Here is a 19,194-nt window from a genome sequence, read left to right as displayed (position 1 = left end):
TCCTTCCTTTTCCTCTACTTTGAAGCACAACCATACCCCTCGCATCCAGCGGCCTCTAAGGAACTGTCAGCCCTTGATCTCCTGACGTTGAACTCAAGCTACAGCCAGACCATATCACCGCTGCCTTTCAGTCGCCTGCTTTGTGGCCCCCGCCTGGGACCGCCCTTCAAACACGTCTTTTGTCATCAGCCTTCTCTAAAGAGAACTACCAAACTTGAGCACTCAATATCTGGGCACCAGGCCCTTATCTAAACTGTTGAGACTTATTCTGAATGCTTGGTAACAGGCCCGCCTCTTCAAAACCCTCTTCAGACTGCAGCCTTCTGCCCCCTCTCTTGTGAGGCCCCATGGAAGCTTCAACACCCTGCACCTCCTTACTGAACTCAGGACCTCCTCTGCCCTGGCCTGGGCCCAGGTTTCCCTTTTCTGACACAACTTGCCTTCATTGGCACGAGCATCGGAGGGGGGTGAGGGGCGCACCCTCCTGCAGACACCGCTTCAACCCTCTGTTAGACACCTCTGCCCGCTACACTGGTCTCCACTCCCCTGGGGGCTCTTCCACTGCCCTGCGGCAGGGCCTTTAAGGACATACCTGGTACCCACCCCAGAGACATTTCAGTTACCTCTTTGTTGCACAAAGCAACAGCACCCACTATGAACTACTCCGACACACCTGCAGGAGCCGCTTTGGATGCTGCTCTTGCAACACCACTCACACAGGCTTTTTATGGACAAGTTTCTTCAAGAAATCTGATCTGAAATCGGCTCTCTTAAATCAGATGTAAAAACTTGCATTCATGAACTCAAATGAGAGTTTTACGACCTAGGAGGGTGTGTGGATGATCTGGGACAAACTGTTAACACTCACTCCGAAGAACAAGAAGCTTTATGGCGCAGGACTGCGACACTGGAAAAGCAGCCCCTCGAGTTGCAACTAAAACAGGAGGACCTCAAAATAAGAAGCAGGAGAAACAACTTGCACATCTGGGTGTCTCTAAAGGGGCAGAGGGCATGGACATCATGGCCTTTACTCCAGACCTGCTGCATGCAATTCAGGGTGACAACGATGCTCCCCCCTCCATCCCAGGATAGAGCCCATCAGGTGTCCCCTACACCAGGACGCCCCGATATTGCACCAGACATACTCACAAGGATGTACTTCTTCACTGAAAAGGAATGTAACCTCCAAGCAGCGAGACCAAGGAGCGACTTAGTCATTCGGGGCCATACGGTGCAACTTTTCCAGGACCCCCCTCTCACGGCTTTGTGACGACACCGGGAATTCTAACCCATCACTGATAAATTAAGAGAGCTCAACATCCGCTATCAATGGGGCACCCCTTTGCTATCATCTTTACCTGAAAGGGCAAGCGCCGAGTTCATCGATCCTTAATGGAAGCCAAGCAACTACTGAATGCGAGGATCGACTCTTGCGAAGATAGTCCTGACCCATCTCGGTCACCTTCACGAACAGCAGTGAAACCTAGCTGGACTACGCTGAACTTCTAGCATTATAACAAAGATTATAGAGATCTTGTCTCCCAGGCAAGGAGAAAAGACATCTTTCAGCATCTTTGCTAATTGATAAGGGGCTTCTCACATACCCCATCGACTTCTGCTTTGATTTAATATGGACGGACATCCCGCTCACATCCCGCTCTGACCTGCGACTTGTTTTACACTTCAGAACACAGTAATGGATTCACTCATATCCAGCCTGAACGATCAGAGGCACCTCTCAGCCCCATACTCACGGAGCCCGTACCTCCATCTTTAACTACCTGCCTCCAAATCGCCCTGGACATGGGCCGTACAGGCAGACTTAGCTGACCAACGTCCCAGTCTCCTAGGGGAACCCTCTGTACAGTTCTGATCCACCCCCTGTCCTGGCAACTGCTAGCAGCATGGATCCAGGACTCCAGAATCTTCCACATTTCCCGTTCAATTCATCGCTTAGGACAGTGACTTCTCTAAAATTGCATGCACATGGATGTGCTGGCGATTCACGGACTTGAATAGAGCAATAAGGGCATATTGGCTTTCTAATGTTTATGCTTATTTGGTTTTCTATTTCTTGTTTAGATTGTCATACACGCTGGGGAGACCAGCTCAACAGTGTCCTCCCTTTCCTCTGTTGCCCTTAAATCCGTATGGCGATGCAATAGGCACTGGGTTGCCTGTATTTGTCTTTGTTACTTTGTGACTCTGGGCATCTCCCCATCCCACATTCCTTTTTTTTCAGATCATCCACATTTTCTTAGCCCCGGGCCTGGACCATGGCTTTCTGATAGCAGGGTGGTGGGCTATGAGCTCCCCCATGAGGCTCCCACCAGTACGCCATCCCCAGGATCTTATCTCTCAACATCAGGGACCTTAATGTACCCAACAAGCGATGCGTGGTGTGGCTCTACTTCCTTTTACAGAACCCCAATGCGACTTTCCTACAAGAAACTCACCTTCTCCAATGTGATACCTTGTACATGCCTCACCCCAGATATCCCATCCGTTGCTTGGCTCATACTACAACCAAAACTGAGGGTGTTGCAATCCTGTGTAAACCCAACTTCTGCTCCAAGTTGCTGAAGATGACATGGGATGATAAGGATCACTTCCTAAAACTTAAAACGGGGCCCCTGCCTGCTCACCCTCCTATATTTTTACGCCCCTGATCAGGCCCAAGACATGTACTTCAAGGTACCGTATGAGAGCAATGGCCAACGTAGGAGGCAACACTGTGGTGGTGGGGGAATGGGGAGGGGGGGGGTGGGGTCGGGGGACTTCAACCTTGCCCTGGACCCAGACGTTGACTGCAGCACCTCCTCTTTCCAGAGAACAAGAGCTAAGTCCGCTTCTCTTAAGCAGGACCTCACAGATCTGGGGCTGGTGGACACCTGGCATTATACACACCCAGAGATACATGATTATTCATTCTATTCGCATGTCCACACTTCTTATTCACATATAGACTACCTCTTTCTTATGCCTGAACTACTGTGCGACTTGGACTCCGCCACCATTTCTAACATCTCTATCTCTGATCTCACCCCCCCCCTCCACCCCCATTTTAGAGATCATTCTAGCTAGCCCCAGGGCCCCCTCCTCTGCTAAATCTCTCTGCCGTCTCCCCCGCAGATTCTCAGAGAGCTGGTCAACATGGCTGAGATCTAAAAATAGATCTTAGTGTACTTCAACACCAACGCCCATCCCGAGACCTCTGACACCATATGGGGAATCATCTCCTCCTTCTCCATTGCTCGAACACGCGAGGCCAGACAGGTTATTCGCTGGTGGCCCATGACCCCGAGACTAAAGTACCAGGCTTCCCATGATTTGTATCAGGCTCTTTACAGCGGGGACAACACTCTCCAGGCAAAATATAGATTCATATCTTAAGGAATGCCACTGGGACCCATTGGATCCCCAGCATTTGGAATTTCTCAAAGCCCCTATCACCTTGGCAGAATTGCAAAGAGCTCTCAGAGGACTGCAGATAGGCAAAACCCCGGGCCCGGACCGCCTCTCTATGGCATTTTACCGCAAGTTCCTTCCCCACATCCTAAACCATTTACTGTCTTTATCCAACTCATTCACTGCAGACACCGGCCTCACCCCCACCATGGCGGCAGAGGAAATAGTACTTATTCCGAAGCAAAGTAAAGACCCCTCCCTGTGCACATAGTATTGATCCATAGCTATACTGAACACAGATGCCAAGATTTAGACAAGGATTTTGGCTAACAGACTTGAACCGTATCTTACTGGCCTGATAGATCTAGATCAGGTCGGCTTTATCTGTCAGAGGCAGGAAGCGGACAATACCTGATGAATAGCCCACCTAGTAGGAAATGCCCATTGCCACAATATACCTGCCTGCTTGCACTCACTAGACGCAGAAAAAGCCTTTGACCAAGTCAGTTGGAGCTGTGCTCAATAAAATTAGACTTGAGGATGGTATGATTTCTAGGATAATGGCTTCATATGCATCTCCTATAGCTATGATTTGCGTCAATCAGAGAACGTCATTGCCAATCCAATTGGCGAGGGGGACTAGGCAGGGCTGCACCCTTTTGACAGTGCTTTCTACATTGGAGGTTGAACCCCTAGCAATTACCATTCGCAAAGCGGCAGACATATCGGACATTCCCTTTGAAGGACGCAATCATGGGATAGCTCTCTTTGCAGATGATCTCTTGCTCACCCTCACCCAACCCACCACTTCGCTCCCTGTCCAGATACAGGCTTTAACAACTTTCGAAAAAGGTTTCTGGATTTAAAATCAACTTGACAAAATCTCAAGTTCTGAATCTGACGATCCCTAAGTTGGCCCTCCCCGCTCTGCAATCTCTCATCCCCTTCCAGTGGGTTGACCTCTTTATCAAATACTTAGGTCTTAACTTAAACTCCTTGGCATCATAAACCCAAGCCAACTGGCCGGAATACCAGCACTCGGTCTTAGAGGACATGCGCAAGCGGAAGCCACTACAGATATCTTGGCTGGGGATTCTTAACGCGGTTAAGATGGCTCTGCTCCCAAAAATCCTCCACCTATCTAAGACACTTCCTACTTCCCATCCCCCAAGACGATATTCTCTGACTTCAGAGAGACAAAAGCACTTTTATCTGAGGGGATGGGGAGGAATGCCTGAGATTCTCCAATATTATTCTGATGCTACCTAGGGACTGAGGGGGTCTAGCTTGCCCCTGCCTCCTGGAGTACTATTTATTGGGTGGCACACCTGCGCTACATTTCAGAGTGATCGCCCATGACAGCAAAAAACATTGGTTTCATACGATAGGTCCGTTGTGGACCACCCACTCTGGGACCTGGCATGGCTCCCTAAACATACGACCGCGTAGCACCTACATTGCTAGCCCCACCAGAACAGTCCTTGATATGTGGGACAGAACTGCCCTCAAGAGGAGTCTGATCACCTTCCCCTCCCCAAACGCTCCACTCGTCTGCAACCTGAACTTCAAGCCGGCCTTACAGCCTTATTCCTTCGCGACTTGGAAGGAGAAAGATTGCCGCTCCCTCCAAGACCTCTTTGAGGGGGAACAGGTTAAGTCCTTTGAACATTGTAAGCAAGAATTGTGAGTTTCTATATCATCCAGGCTACAATACTATCAGCTGAGACATTGGGCACTCTCTCGCACCAACACCCACGGGATGACAGCATTCAATCTCTTCAAGACTCTTCAGCGCTCCTTTAATAGGACCAGGGGATTCATTTTACGCAGGTACCAAGTATGCCAGCATTCGACCCCGTGAGACCATATACCTACTAATCTCAATGGGCTTCCGACACTACAGAAGGGATCTCCCCGTAAGGATGGGAACAACTGTGGCAGGATATCCCCAAATTGTACAGGACTACTGCTCAGCGAGAGACTACCTATAAGCTGATGACACAGTGGTGCTACACCCAAACACACTTGCGATCTATCTACCTCTCTGCTCTCCGATGGTACAACTTGGCACCAGGTGACTTGCTTCACATTTGGTGACCTTGCCCCCTCATAGATACTTACTGGAAAGAAAGTTTGAGCAACTTCAAACGGGTCACTGGGTTCCCACTCCCTAACGAGTCCACCACAGTGATACTTGGCATTCAGCCCCCGACACAAAGCCATGACACACGGTGAATGAGGACTGATAGCACATTAGGTGCTGCTAAACAACTTATTACAGTCCACTGGAAAAAATCTACAACCCCGCCTGTAACCCACTGGCTCACACATCTTTGTACATGTTGGATTTGGAACATTTATCTCATAGGGTAGCCTTCACCTATGTACCTATATTTGGCAACCAACGATCAGTTACTTCACACGTTTGGAACATCCCTCTTTTACTCCACTCAGACTTAAAGCACTATAACTGTTTTACTGACACTCCCTCCTCTTTGTGACAGCAGTTTATCCTTTGGATATCCCGGCCCCTAACTAGGCCACCATTGCTTATATCCTCATGTTCGGGTTCCCAGACCTTTTCACCCACAGGGATCTCTCCTTGTCAGTCTCCTCCCCAGCCCACTCTTGGTTTTCATATGCTTGTTGACAACCTTGGTTTTGTATTGTTTATTTTATTTATATTAGTTTGTATGGTTTGACTTGTTCTTTATGCCGGAGCTTACTATGTACATGTTTCATACGTAATGCCATGTTGCTTCAACACACCCTTTACAGGGCCCGCTTTGGGGCCAGCCATGTTATATCTTTGGCTTTTCTTCTTACGCACCCTCCCTTTTCTCTGTAACGCTGCACGATTTATCCTGGCACCTCTCAATACATTATAGGTGTATATCCAAAGGCTGGGAGCTCAACCTGGCCCGGGTTGAGACCCTGCATCCAAACTCTGGTAGAGGCTAAGGTCCATGCCTGTTGCACGTGTCAAAGAGTTGGCTCCTAACACTTGGCCTCAGCAGGCATTCAATGATTTATTTATTTTCATTAAAAAAAAATCAGATTCAAAAACAAAAGTGCAACCTTTACACCCTCAAGCTTGTATCAGGACTGTGAGTCAGATTTTAGACTTACAAATCACCAACATATAAAAGGGAAGTTGGAGACTGTGGTACCAAGACAGGCCCCCTGCTGCCATTTTAGGTGTTAAGGATTCACAAGTCTGAAATCTGGCTCACAAATTCTGGGACTGTTTTTTCTTTTTTATTTTGTCAATTTACCGTTGAGTGGCGCTCTTTCTGGTGGATACTCTAAGGTCAGGATCCCTAACTTTGTAATATCCCAGGCACCAGATTAGATCTGAAAATTTTGTCCAGGAGTGACTCCTGTGGCGCAACATGGCACTATGTGGCTCTGCAGTGACCCTGCAATGCCCTAGAAGTGATTGAGAGGAGCCACATGTAGAAACTATCCCCAGGTGCTATCATCAGTGCCTTTCTTTCCACACCCTACATGGATCCAGAGCTCTGTTCTCAACATGGTTTGTCTTCCATTGGCTCCTAAATTTCTTCAGCAGTTTACCAGAGAAGATTTACCACTAACAAAAACAGGTTTCAAGCTGTGCCATGATTCCAGGAAACAGGACTTGCACACATGTCTTTTGTGCTTGGGTTCCCAACAAGACTAAGTCATGCAACAAGTGCCTTCTGATGCACCCTCTGGCGATCAGGGAGCAGGATACAACTCTATTTGAACCTCTCCTCTATTCTACACTCAACATCTCAGACAATGCCTGTGTGTTTATCATTTTTTACGGTTCTCCTTTCATTCTTGTCCTCTCTGTTATCAGGTAAGGGGGTGTATACACACACATACCCCTTACGAATTTACACAGATTTTCACATACAGTGCTATTTTGGGTAGGTGTCTGTGTGTTTAATTTTTACTCTATTTCATTTGAGTCGCCATTCCCTGGATCACATCTTTTTATCTTACTACTTTGCATACCTTCTTTGTTTTTCTTCGCAGATCATTAAAAATTGAGACTTCATATGAGCTACTATAGCTTTTTTGATTTGCCCTTTTTGTTCTAAACATCGTGTTGAGGTATGATCCTCTTTTCTATAGGTGCTTCTTAACCATGCACGACTTTCTCTCATGATTCTGGGGAACTCTTGTTCACTTATTATTTATTTCATTGATTCCCATATTACTTTATGTAATTAATCTGTATTCTCATATGTGGCTTCTAATCTGTGTGTTATTCACGAGTTGTCACAGGCTGTAACATTGGGGGTTTTAGGGGCGTGTTTTCACAAGGTCACGTGGTTATTGTTGTAGGTTTTTTTTCTGTTAAGATATCATTTTGTTATATATATTTCTTGATACAGGACTTAAAGTTCATATTTGTATATTTAGTGATAATTGTCATTTTTACAGCCCTGAGGAAGTCATGGAGATCATTTTCTCCCAAGACGAAACACGTGTTGGCTGTTTTCTGCTTGATCAATACATGAATATTTCATCTCAAGAATAAGAATAAAGAATAAATTGAAGTCATGCTAACCTTTCACGATCTACCTTGTTCCTGATTGTTTGGAAGAGGATCTGATATCATACGTACATGGACTACTGACCCTATGATTATTTATTCATGAGTGCCTTGACATCTGTTGAGTATGCTGTGTTTCTCTTGAGAAACATTGGAGGAGGAGGGGAGGATCCTCTTGCCAGGAGCACCGTGCCTAGGATTGTATGTATTATGCACTAACTTGGGGATTCATTGTGAGCGCTTTGTCCTATAACCTTCTTCCCATTGCTGTTCTTTCGTTTGTATATGATTTCTGGATGGTCATCCTGGATGGATTCTTAAAATGATGTAGGAGATGGAATTAGACATTGGGCTAGCATCCAAAGTCGGGGCAGACTTACTTAGGGTCGTCACTGGGAAAGCGACCCAGGTGAGACTACACAGTACTGAGCGAGGACATCAGCGATGTACTGGAGGTGATGCAGGGAGAAGAACACATTTAACACCCTGTGGCACTGTAGCAAACTGGGAATATTCTGGAAGTATTAAACAACATAATCCACATTAAATGGATGAAGGTCCCTTTATTCTACTACTGTACAGCGCTTCTGATTGTTTTACCAAGCACATTCTTTAAGACACTACAAGGCATGGTGACGGAATTCATATGGGGTAAAGACAGACGCCAGGCGGCCTCGTCTGCGATTCAACACCCGCAGATTGAGGGTGGACTGGGTGTCCCCAACTTCGAAATGTATTATGCAGCTGCCCAGCTACAGTGGCCAGCGGATTGGCTGGGCAAACATTGTTCAGGGGAAAGAATGGTCCTACTCAGTGCCTTGGCACACACGCCATTATTGACTTGGCTGACAGACAAATCTTCCCCCCCTTCTACGCAGCAATATTATATTAGCTACTGCGAAAGTGTGGTGGCTACGCTATGTCCACGGCGGAGGACCTCGCACACCATACTCCCCCCTGTACCCTCTGACACTTCTACCTGAGGCACAGACCTTGCTAGCGCATCACAATATGTCCCCGTGGAGGGCTGCGGGCCTTGTCACGGCTGGAGACTTTTACACTGAGGATATGCTACTAACATTCGACGAATTATCGACCCACACGAAGATACCGGCCAGTAACTTCTTAGCATACTGCACTATACAGCACCTCCTTCATATCACATGGGGCATGGGAGACGTTGAACCTCCTATGTCGCAGATCCTCACTTTGCTCCTTTCAATGGGTGGAACTGGGAGGGTGGTGTCACAACTGTACTCCATGTTGCTGACAGACGCACTCCAGGACCTAGATCACGCAAAATCTCGCTGGGACGAGGCATTGCCCACCCCCCCTGTCCTCCATGGCGTGGTCATCTGCGCTCTCCTCTGTTAAAACTGTCTCTCGAAATGCTAGACTCCGATACACCCAATTTAACTACATGTTCCCTGTGTCAGACCCAGTTTGCCCTCGCTGCGCGGACCCCCTGGCAGATTTTTACCACATGGAGTGGAATTGTCCCCCGCTGGCCATGGATTGGCAGCGCGTTACTACTGAGGTGTCCGACATTACCGCCCACGCTCTGCAGCCGACACCTGAATCTTGTCTGCTGGGACTGAGGCGTCGCTCCAGTAAAGATAAGCAACTACATAGGTTTATTGACTTGTCATACATTGTTTTCAAACGACAAATAGCCATCAATTGGAAGGCACCACACGCCAATAATCAGGATGGGTGGTTACGGGTCCTGCTACAGCAGCCCCAAGCTGAGGCTCAGACACTGCGCAGTTTACAGTATAAAGGACTAGTGCAGGGCGGCTCAGACATATGGGACGCCTTTAGTGTTAAGATGGAGGTCCGGGACGACATTCACCCGCCTTAGATCTCCCGCAGACATTGAGGCAGGCGGATGACTTGCACCCCCCCTCCCCCCCCAGATTTATTCCCTCTCTGTGGATGATTGTTGTGGATGTTGTTGCTCCCACACGGGAGATGACGCTAACAATGTGTCGGCATGAAAAAAAACCTTGACACCCCTGTGGCTCTATCTACCATGATATGGCTCACCCCACTCTTTAGATCGTACTACTTATGCTCTACTCCATTGCGCCAGCACACTAGCATAACATATACCTACAATGCACTTGGACGCCTCGTTCCCCCCACCCCCTCTCTTGGATTCTATTGCATATGTCTCCCCAGTCTTACTGGTGAAGAGGTGGGTTAATTGTCAAGTGGCATAGTTTATAGTTTAATGTTAAAGTTGTATTTCTATGATATATGGTATGTTTCCTTTTCTATGTACCTGAAATGTAGATTTAGGAGTGCTCCACTATGTGTGTCACTTTGAAATAAAGAGATGTTACCAAAAAGAAAAATTTTATATATATATATATATATATATATATATATATATATATATATATATATATATATATATATATATATAATAAAGGTCCCTAAATCAGCACCGTGGATTCTGCTGGGTTGACTACGAGGGGTGAGCGGGGGATCAGGGAATGGATCCAGACAGCTGGTTGTTATATTGCTTTTGGTGGCGAAACAGACACTGCTGGGCAAAAACAAATCCAGCAAACAGTGGGCTCCAGAATTAGATTTCAGACAGTTAACAACTAAAGGCTGTGCAGGAACTTCAGATTATCCCAGTGGAACAAGAGGCTGGGGAGATGTAAGGGAGGGAGGAATGAGAAAGGAAACCTCTCAGAGCTGGTCACCAACATCTTACTGTTAAGTCGGGGACTGATGTACTGAAGCCGATCCCTGGCTGCCATTTTAGGTGTCAAGGATTCAAGAGTAGGAAATCTGGCTCATAAATTACCACACTTTTTTTCCTTTCTTTAAATTTAACCCAAGACACAGGACCTGGATGGTCCCTTGTTCCCTGGGGATCAGAATGAGCATGTCATGTCCCATCAGAGGCAAGCGCAAAGCGCTCCATCCCCTGTTGTAATCTCTCTTTGGGCTTCTAACCACGCCCATGTCACGTCAGTCACTTTCATTGGTTTGTGGGCTTGCCTTTTAAAATCCGCTTGCTTTTATTAGTGAAAGACATGCATACGTCATGCCTTTTCTGGTGTTTTAGCCCTCTTCAAGCGCGTCTCCGATTGGTTTCGGGACTACTTTTTAGCTTTATTTCGCAGCGCAATATCGCTGAGCAGTAGTCGAGCGCTTTGCATGACATCAATTCTGTTACATAGGTAATTGCACTTTTGCCAGTTACATAAATAATTGCACTTTTGCCGGTTACATGGATAATTGCACTTTTGCCAATAGGTTTTATAGCGAGCAAACTTTAATTTCCCTTTGTGTGTCTGCTTTGCGCTGATGGCGGCCGTCAGCTCGTTTATGTAAAACTTTTACTTTTCAGTTTATATGGCAAGAAAAGTCAGGTTAGTTATGTGAAAACGTTTTACTTTTCATTTTCAATTTATGTGGCAGGGAAAGTCTGGTTAGGAGTTTACAATGCGAATAGCTCTAACTCGAGCAAACACGAGACCCATTGCATTTCAAATGCTTGTTTTTCTATGCTGTAGTCAGGGGGACTGCGCCCATAGTCTTGTTATGGAATCCACTCTTAACCTCCAGGAAGACACCATACTCTATTCCCTGTGGACAAATCTTTAAGGTGGAGTCTGTGGGGGAGAGGGGCAAGGGAGACTAGTTTAATTAAGAAGATTCCGAATGTTGGGGGACCCACAGCATCATAGAAGGCAAAATGCTTGATTTTTAGTGGGTATGACCACCATCTTACGTTGACAACCTGAAAAGGTTAATAAAATGTGGTGTAACAAAAAAAAAAAAGAAAATTAACAGACACCAACAATCTTTTAAAGTGCATCCAAGGTTATATCGCAGGGCAGTACAAAACGCAAAGAAAGCTTGCTACACTAATCAAATAAGTGAGGCCTCAAATGACACCTTTTAAAAATATTTAATACTTTGCGAAGTAACGAAACCCAAGCTATGAAGGAGTCTCCAATCACATCAGACCAACACTGTGAGATCCTGACTTTCTCAACATTGTGCAGATATGTCCCATTGAACAGGCATCAGCCTTCTACCTGATTAAAGCACCTTCCATACTTCTCTTTTTACAAGATTGACAATGAGGATAATGCACGACAAGCTGAAAGGACCAGTTATGCCATGGGATACTGAATAGTATCAGTGTGCATAACAACAACCAAATCAAGTAAATAACGCATCCAGTAACAAGTGGAAGGGAAAAAAATAATTTTATTAGTGGGAGAGACAGCAGGAAAATTATTCAGATTGATGCCGGTAACAAATAAACGAAGAGTCAATATGAAAGTGATCATTCAAGGTAAGTGGTATTAAAGAATTAGCTTAAATATATCTTGAATAAGTGTGTCTTTCATTAGTGTCTGAAGAAATCAATAGTAGGTTGAATCTTCAATTGTGTGGTAAGGGGATTTCACATGGTAATTGCTGTACCTGCAAAGTATAGCTGCAAGGATTGGGACGGCCTCAATTTGTGGGGTGGGAATTTTAGCTGATGAGAGTCTTTGCATTTCAGAGTGAGTGCCATAGGATACGATCAGTAGTTTAGAGGGGTAGCAAGGTTCATCCAAATGAAAATCTTTCTAAAACAGGTATCCAATTTTGAACTTAATTCTTTCTTTTAGAGGCACCCAAAGGAGAGCTTGTAGGATTGGTGTGATGTAGTCAAATCTTCACCCAGGGGCAAGCGGTCTTGCTGTGGTGCAGAGCACCACCATTATTAGGGACAGAGACCAGAGGTAGATTCCACTTAGGATAACATTTCTGCCATCAATTCCATGGGAAATTAGGCCTTAAGCTTTTTAGCTGGTTTGACAAACAGTCTTTTCCCTTTAGTAAATACAAATAGAAGTCAGGGGACTGAGACAAATTCTATACGTGATCTGGTGCAAGGGGCATGGTATTGTCTAGGATGAAACCTAGTGGTTTTACAACAGGGGATCACAAAGGTAAGAAGCCTTTAGCTTTTAGTTCTAAGAGCAGTAACAGACATTAGATACACAATCACAACCCTCAATGAAAGTCAATCTGAAACATTTCTATCAGTCGGCCTGATGGCAGTGTACCACAAGGTCAACCACGAAACAATAATAGATTATTTGAAAAGTAGGACACCACAATAGGCATATCTTTTCAATGTTGCCAATATTTGGAATCTATGCCCAGCTAACAAATCTGAATTAGCTCATCATCAACATAATGAAACATCAACACTTGTATCCCACAGAGATCTGCAATATCACCCTTCCTGTTAAAATTTGTAGGGCAACCAATACAGATGAACATTTCTCAACACTGCCTCCAATTCCAAATGCACAAAGATGGTAATCATATGCTCATTTTTCTAAGCAATCAAGGAGAAATACCACCTCTTGCATAAAACACACACACACCCAATGGATGACGAAGTAATTTCTGTAGGAACCAATGAAAGACCAAGTTTGAGATTCCACAGAAAACAACATGCCATATACCAGCCTACTGAACTAAGAACACTCCCATAGCCAAAACAAGCAATTACAAATCTAGGAATACTGTTTCACATAAATCTACCATTTGTATGTAAATCTCAGAAGTGGTTAAACACCTAATTTCTACCTTGACCTAAGATGGCTGAATCCCCTACTTCAAGTATCACCTCGCAATGAAGTCAAGACTGGACTTGTAAAGAATAAAGTGAAACTACAAAAATTTCAGAATGCAGGACCTAAACTCTATTTAAAGTTAAAAAAAGCCTTTTCACATTACACAGAATCTCAGAGAACTGCATTTGCTCCCAGCTGCAGTTGCTTTCAGTGGCACAAAGGATCAAATGAATGCTGCTCTACATCAAATTCAAGGCTTCAGGATGAAGAGGTATGAAAAAGCATCAAGTTTTTTTTTTCTTCTTATCTTCCTGACTGCAAACTGCGATCCAGGAAGAGAAATCCTGATCACTCAATTGAGACTGAATCTCACAAGAAATTCAAAGATAGGCACTGGTGCCTACAACACAACTATGGAGCCTGTAACAACATGACTTGAAGACGTTTCCAAGCTTGGGCTCATTAAAAACTCAAAAACTACCCGTTCAAGGAGTCAGTCATATTTGCCAGTGAAATGATCAACATTAACCCCACCCCTTACAAAAGGAAACATGGCCTTGAGGAAAGCAGATGGGGTTCGGACATACAATTGATACAATGCTAAGGTGATCCACAACTTACCTCTTTGATGTATACCACCTCTCTCACAAAGAGGACTTGTTAGTCTTGATTATACCTATTCTCACGGCAGCAATGCTATACAAGGCAGCACGAAACAGCATTTTACACAAGTAAAGAAATATATAAGTAAATGATTTAATGATTTCAAAGACCTTTCCCAAACAACTTGGAAAATTGGACCGCATGTGATTCTACTGAATCTCCAATTGAAAAAGAACCCTTAATTTGAATGGATTATCTCTGACAATCTTAGCATGGAGGTTCAGATTTCTGTTTAACACTTAAATGTCTAAATGTGCCATTTTCTACAGAGTGAACCACTTCCTATGGCTACCAGCAAGAGAAATAACCTAGTGAGGCTTTCAGAAACAGAAGTTCATATCGGAGGTTACTCAAGATTGCTAGCCCCAAGGAAACTGTCAGTATTCGAAAGGTGCACCCCACTTCTGTAAAACAGTTGAAGAATAAAAATAATAATAAGGTTACGTGGTCAACTTCTAGGGAAGTCCGTCAGCTCCCCAGGGATCTAATATAGCAAGCCTCATTGGTAATAACAATCTACTAGCCATCACCATGTGTTTCTATGACAAAGCTCAATGATGATGTTCAGTGCTTAAAAACAACCAAGGAACATGTCCTGGAAATGAGGGTCTCTGCTAAATGCAGCATCCTAAACAGCAGGCCCGATACACAAGTGTGATAAACGCACACATTAAAACATTCCCTTTTTGTAACAAAACAAACACACACAAAAAATAAGTTAATTTGATTTACGACTCCATCTCTCCTGCTGTGCATTTGCCAAAAGGTTTTGATAACCGAGCATTAAACCCTTCAAACACACTGGCTACACAGAAAAGAGACATGTTCTTGCAGTGCAGTGGCTTGAAAATGCAAGCATACTTGAAGGAGCATTATTTTTGCATGGAAATTCCATCAAAGCTTTCATTAAATACCTATAGCAATTTCGTTTTTTTTTTTTTGTTTTTTTTTTAAATAGAAACTTTTTATTGTTATTTTCTTAGTCATACATCAAGTAAAGCTCGGCTTTTAACATTTGTATCAACAACATTAAAACAGTTAAGATCACTGCTATGTTCACTCAATTAACATGTGATTTAAAATTATCGTCAAGCAATTTCATTTCTTAATATTGTTTATTAACAATTACAGTGCAAAACATTTTGCTCAGTCAGTTGTTTCCATTATATTTGAAATGCTAATTCCCACGTCGAAATTAAGGAACCATGAGAGAAGCTGTAATTAGCTCAACATGAATATCTTAATTCATGATGTGCTCGTGAATGCAGGAGACACCAAGCTAAAATTTCCTGCAATGAAACATGAAGTAAACAAGTACAACCCTCTTTTACACCCTATCACCCCTCTTAGAATTTCACTAATGGTCGGGAGGCGGGTGACGGGTTCGAGGCTGTGTGAAACAATGTCTAAAACTGAAAGTGTAAAACACTTTCATCAACTGAGCCAAACTGCTGCGGAACCAATATCACAAACAGCATCATCCAGATTTTCTAAATTCCCGTACAAAACTGCTGAAAAAGCAGCATGTGCTTCAACTTGCTGCAGTTACTTCTGTTCCAAAACAAGCAGACACGCCCCAGACACAAGCACATGCTACCCAATGACCAGGCAACACAAAAGACAAAGTTTAGAAAGTAACTTAACTTCACGTCGCTCAGGAAGCATAACTCCAGCTCACCTGTTGTACTGAATGAACACCAAGTTCCAGATTTCAAGCACATTGGGATCATCCATGTTGACAAGGTGTGCTGCATCCCTACCACCAATCCGGTCAAAGTGCATCTCACTGCAGGGCCCGCAAGGACCAGTGTCGCCCATTTCCCAGAAGTTATCCTTCATGCTTCCTGGGAGGATTCTGCTTTCAGGTAACCTGTTAAGGGAGATTTGTATGGTTACAAAAGGAGTATAGCTGACATTGCAATTGGCTTGAAATTTGGGTTAGAACTTGGTGGGTGGGGGGTGTGGGGTCAGTCCAAAGTAGCTGGTCACAATGTGGCTTGCCTTATCCCTCTCACTTCTGGGTTATTGCGGCACTGAGAGCTGACACTCTGGTTGGTCCCAGAATAGCTCCATTGTTACGTGATTCACCCCTGTGCGGACTGTCACAACAACCACACCACACCTATGGCAGAGTGGAAAGAGCACCACAAGAAGAGACTTCTTCATTTCACATTTTACCAGGACCAGTAATCAAATCAAATCAAATGCAAGTCTCTCAAGCCCTGCCCTAGCATCAGTCTCAAGTGCTGGTACTCGTATGTCTTCAAACCCCAACCAGTGTATGCTCAGCAACAGGCAGCTGTCTGGCCTGCTTTCCTCCCTCCTCAAAGGTGGCCACCTAGGAATGTGCCACTTTGTGCTGCTCACCTCTCTCTCACCAGATCCACCAGTGCACTCACAGCCTGCTGCACCCTTTTGTGTTCTCATTATTGTTCTCTACCCTACCCCAACTCCTTAAACTTAACCTCCAAACAGATGTGTGAATCAAAGAAGTTTGGAAGTTAATTTCTTCTAAAAGACAGACTCTCATATTAAGTAAAGCACATCGATTGCAAAGCAGTCCACATGAATTATAAGCAGCAATGCTTGCTAGCAACTGATGAACAAAGCCTTTGCACCACAGCATTTAGTAATACAGATTGGCCTGAAAATAGGACTATGGCCTGTGTGGGGCATCAAAGAAGGACTAGGGTAGTTTCATTACATAGAGAACAAAATGTAATACGTAGTTGTGAAGTAAACAAATATGTTTTATGGCCCTAGAGCAGTGGTTCCTAACCTGTGGTCCGGAAACCCCTCGAGGGCCACGTAGCCTCCCAAGGGGGTCCGCTACTGCTTACAATATTAGATAACATTAACAGATTAATAAAGTTTATTTAAATAAAGTGGCTAAATGTAACATTAAAAAACGTACTGCAAATGTCAAGGAACTTGAAATTAGAGGTTAAAAATGTAATCAGTATCCTCAGATTGATTTGAGGAAGCAGTGCAAGTGCATCAAACAGAATATAGTATGGACGATGTGTGGCTTCAAATTAATCTAGAAAAGCTCCAATCTTTCCATTAAAATTATTTTTTTATTTAAATTTGTTTGCAAATAAAATAAAATGTGTCATCACTTGTGTATGTGTCTGATGAATTCTTCTTTCTGTATTTTTGTGTATTGTTTTGCGTTTCAAATCATAAACATTGTTTAGGCCAGGGTCTCCGGCCTCCAGTAATGACTGGGTGGGGGACCTGGATTCCAATGATGATTCAGTGAGGGTCCCCAGGGTCCACTAATGATAGGTGGGGGTCCACAGAAGTCAAAAGGTTGAGAACCACAGCTCAAGAGATTTGAAGAGGCACATTGCATGGTGTTGTCGGAAATGCTTGTTGAGAAAACCAGGCCCACTTTTTCTTGATTAATGGAAAACATTGAGGGGCTTATTATGACTTTGGCGGGATGACCGCCTATGCAACAGTTCCTCTGCGGGCCCTAATAGGAGTTCCCTGCTGGGCCGGGAGGCGGAAACAGTGTTTCCGCCCGCTGACCCAGCAGGAAACTCACTACAACATGGACACGGCTCGTAATCAAGCCGGCGGCAATGTTGCGGTGCATCAGGTGTGACAGCACCCGTCACACTTTTCTGAAAAGAGCGATGGGGCTGTCCAATAGGACCCCTGCACTGCCCATGCCAAGTGCAGGGGCCTCCATGTGGCCCGACACCCCCTTTCTGCCAGCCTATGCATGGCGGTCCGACCGCCATGCAAAGACTGGCGGAAAAGGGACTCGTAATCCAGAGGGCATCGCTGTTTGCGGATTACGACTGCCGAGACCACCAGGCTGTAGACTGGCGGCAACCTGGCGGTGCCGGTGGTCGGACCATGGCGGCCCGCCACTGTTGTAAGGTGACGGTCGTACAGCCACTATGGCGGCGGTCTGACCGCCACACTCGTAATGAGGGACTGAGTAATGCTCAAAGTCTGGGGATAGCAGAGGAGTGTTCAATAAACCAAGACTCAACTTGCACGAGATGTTTAAAAGGCATCAGAAAAGGCAATGCGGATTTTGAGTGAGGAATGTACTAGCAGTTCCTTCCAATTCTTGGTGAAGTAGGGTATGTATACTGAAGAGAACACATCAATTGACAACTTACAAACTTTGTTTATGTGAGGATGTACTGTTTGCTATAGCTCCTGCTATTGCATATGTAAATGTTTTCATGGTATATCTTGGTGATGCTGCTGTAGTCTGGTTTGCTGGTGATTAAGGCTGTGATGTATTGACATTTCAGATTAGGCATAAACTGCGGCTTATTCAACCAGCTCAGAAATTAAACTGAGCTCAATACAGAGAAAGATGTTTGAGTACTGTGTGCTGGTTATTATTGGTGAACCAATGGCTGTTGGTTTGAATAAGGTGGTTGAGGTTTCTTTGCACAGGCTGAAAAATCAATGCCACTTGAATGTTTTTGATTAGATAGGTGGTGATGGAGATGAGGAAGATATAAGAAGCGCAAGAACTTAAGATTTACCCCAGAACACCAATGACTGAATAAACTAGAAGGCTGAAGTGGGGACATTTCAGTTGAGAATAAGCTGAAGGAAACTTTACAGCATACAGGTTTGCTGTCAGTCAATAAATTGGATTGTTTTCTGTCAATAAGTGGCATTGTACTGTGAAGTTGTAAAGGAGGAGTGTAATTGACAAGGAAAACGTAGGAAATGTGGGCCACAAGTGTAGATGTTTATATCCAATGTTACTCAAGTTCTTGGTAATGCACAAAAGCTCAGCTGAGGAGCACAATCAAGCTTTAATTGATCAGTTATTCTAGGTGGTGTTTTAATAGGACTGCCTGCTTATGGTCTACAAATAGGAAGAATAGAAAGAATAGGACCAGGACTGTTAGAATCCATTTTGAATTGCTTCGTTTCTTTTACACGTGTAAGTTTGAGCTTTTGTTGTCTCTGAACGCACTGTCTATCACA

At 44.6% G+C, this 19,194-nt stretch overlaps 1 protein-coding gene across 1 annotated transcript in view; it reads right to left on the bottom strand.

Annotated features, from left to right (window-relative positions):
* AARS1 (alanyl-tRNA synthetase 1) overlaps positions 1-19,194 on the bottom strand; it is a 328,287-nt gene that overhangs the window by 234,179 nt on the left and 74,914 nt on the right. The window contains exon 5 of the mRNA XM_069217537.1: positions 15,902-16,093. Coding sequence (XP_069073638.1) covers positions 15,902-16,093 — 192 coding nt within the window. The remainder of the gene's footprint in view (positions 1-15,901; positions 16,094-19,194) is intronic.

This window comes from Pleurodeles waltl, chromosome 12 (assembly GCF_031143425.1).
Source record: "Pleurodeles waltl isolate 20211129_DDA chromosome 12, aPleWal1.hap1.20221129, whole genome shotgun sequence".
NCBI classification, from domain to species: Eukaryota; Metazoa; Chordata; class Amphibia; order Caudata; family Salamandridae; genus Pleurodeles; species Pleurodeles waltl.
This window is presented reverse-complemented; position numbering and strand designations above follow the sequence as displayed.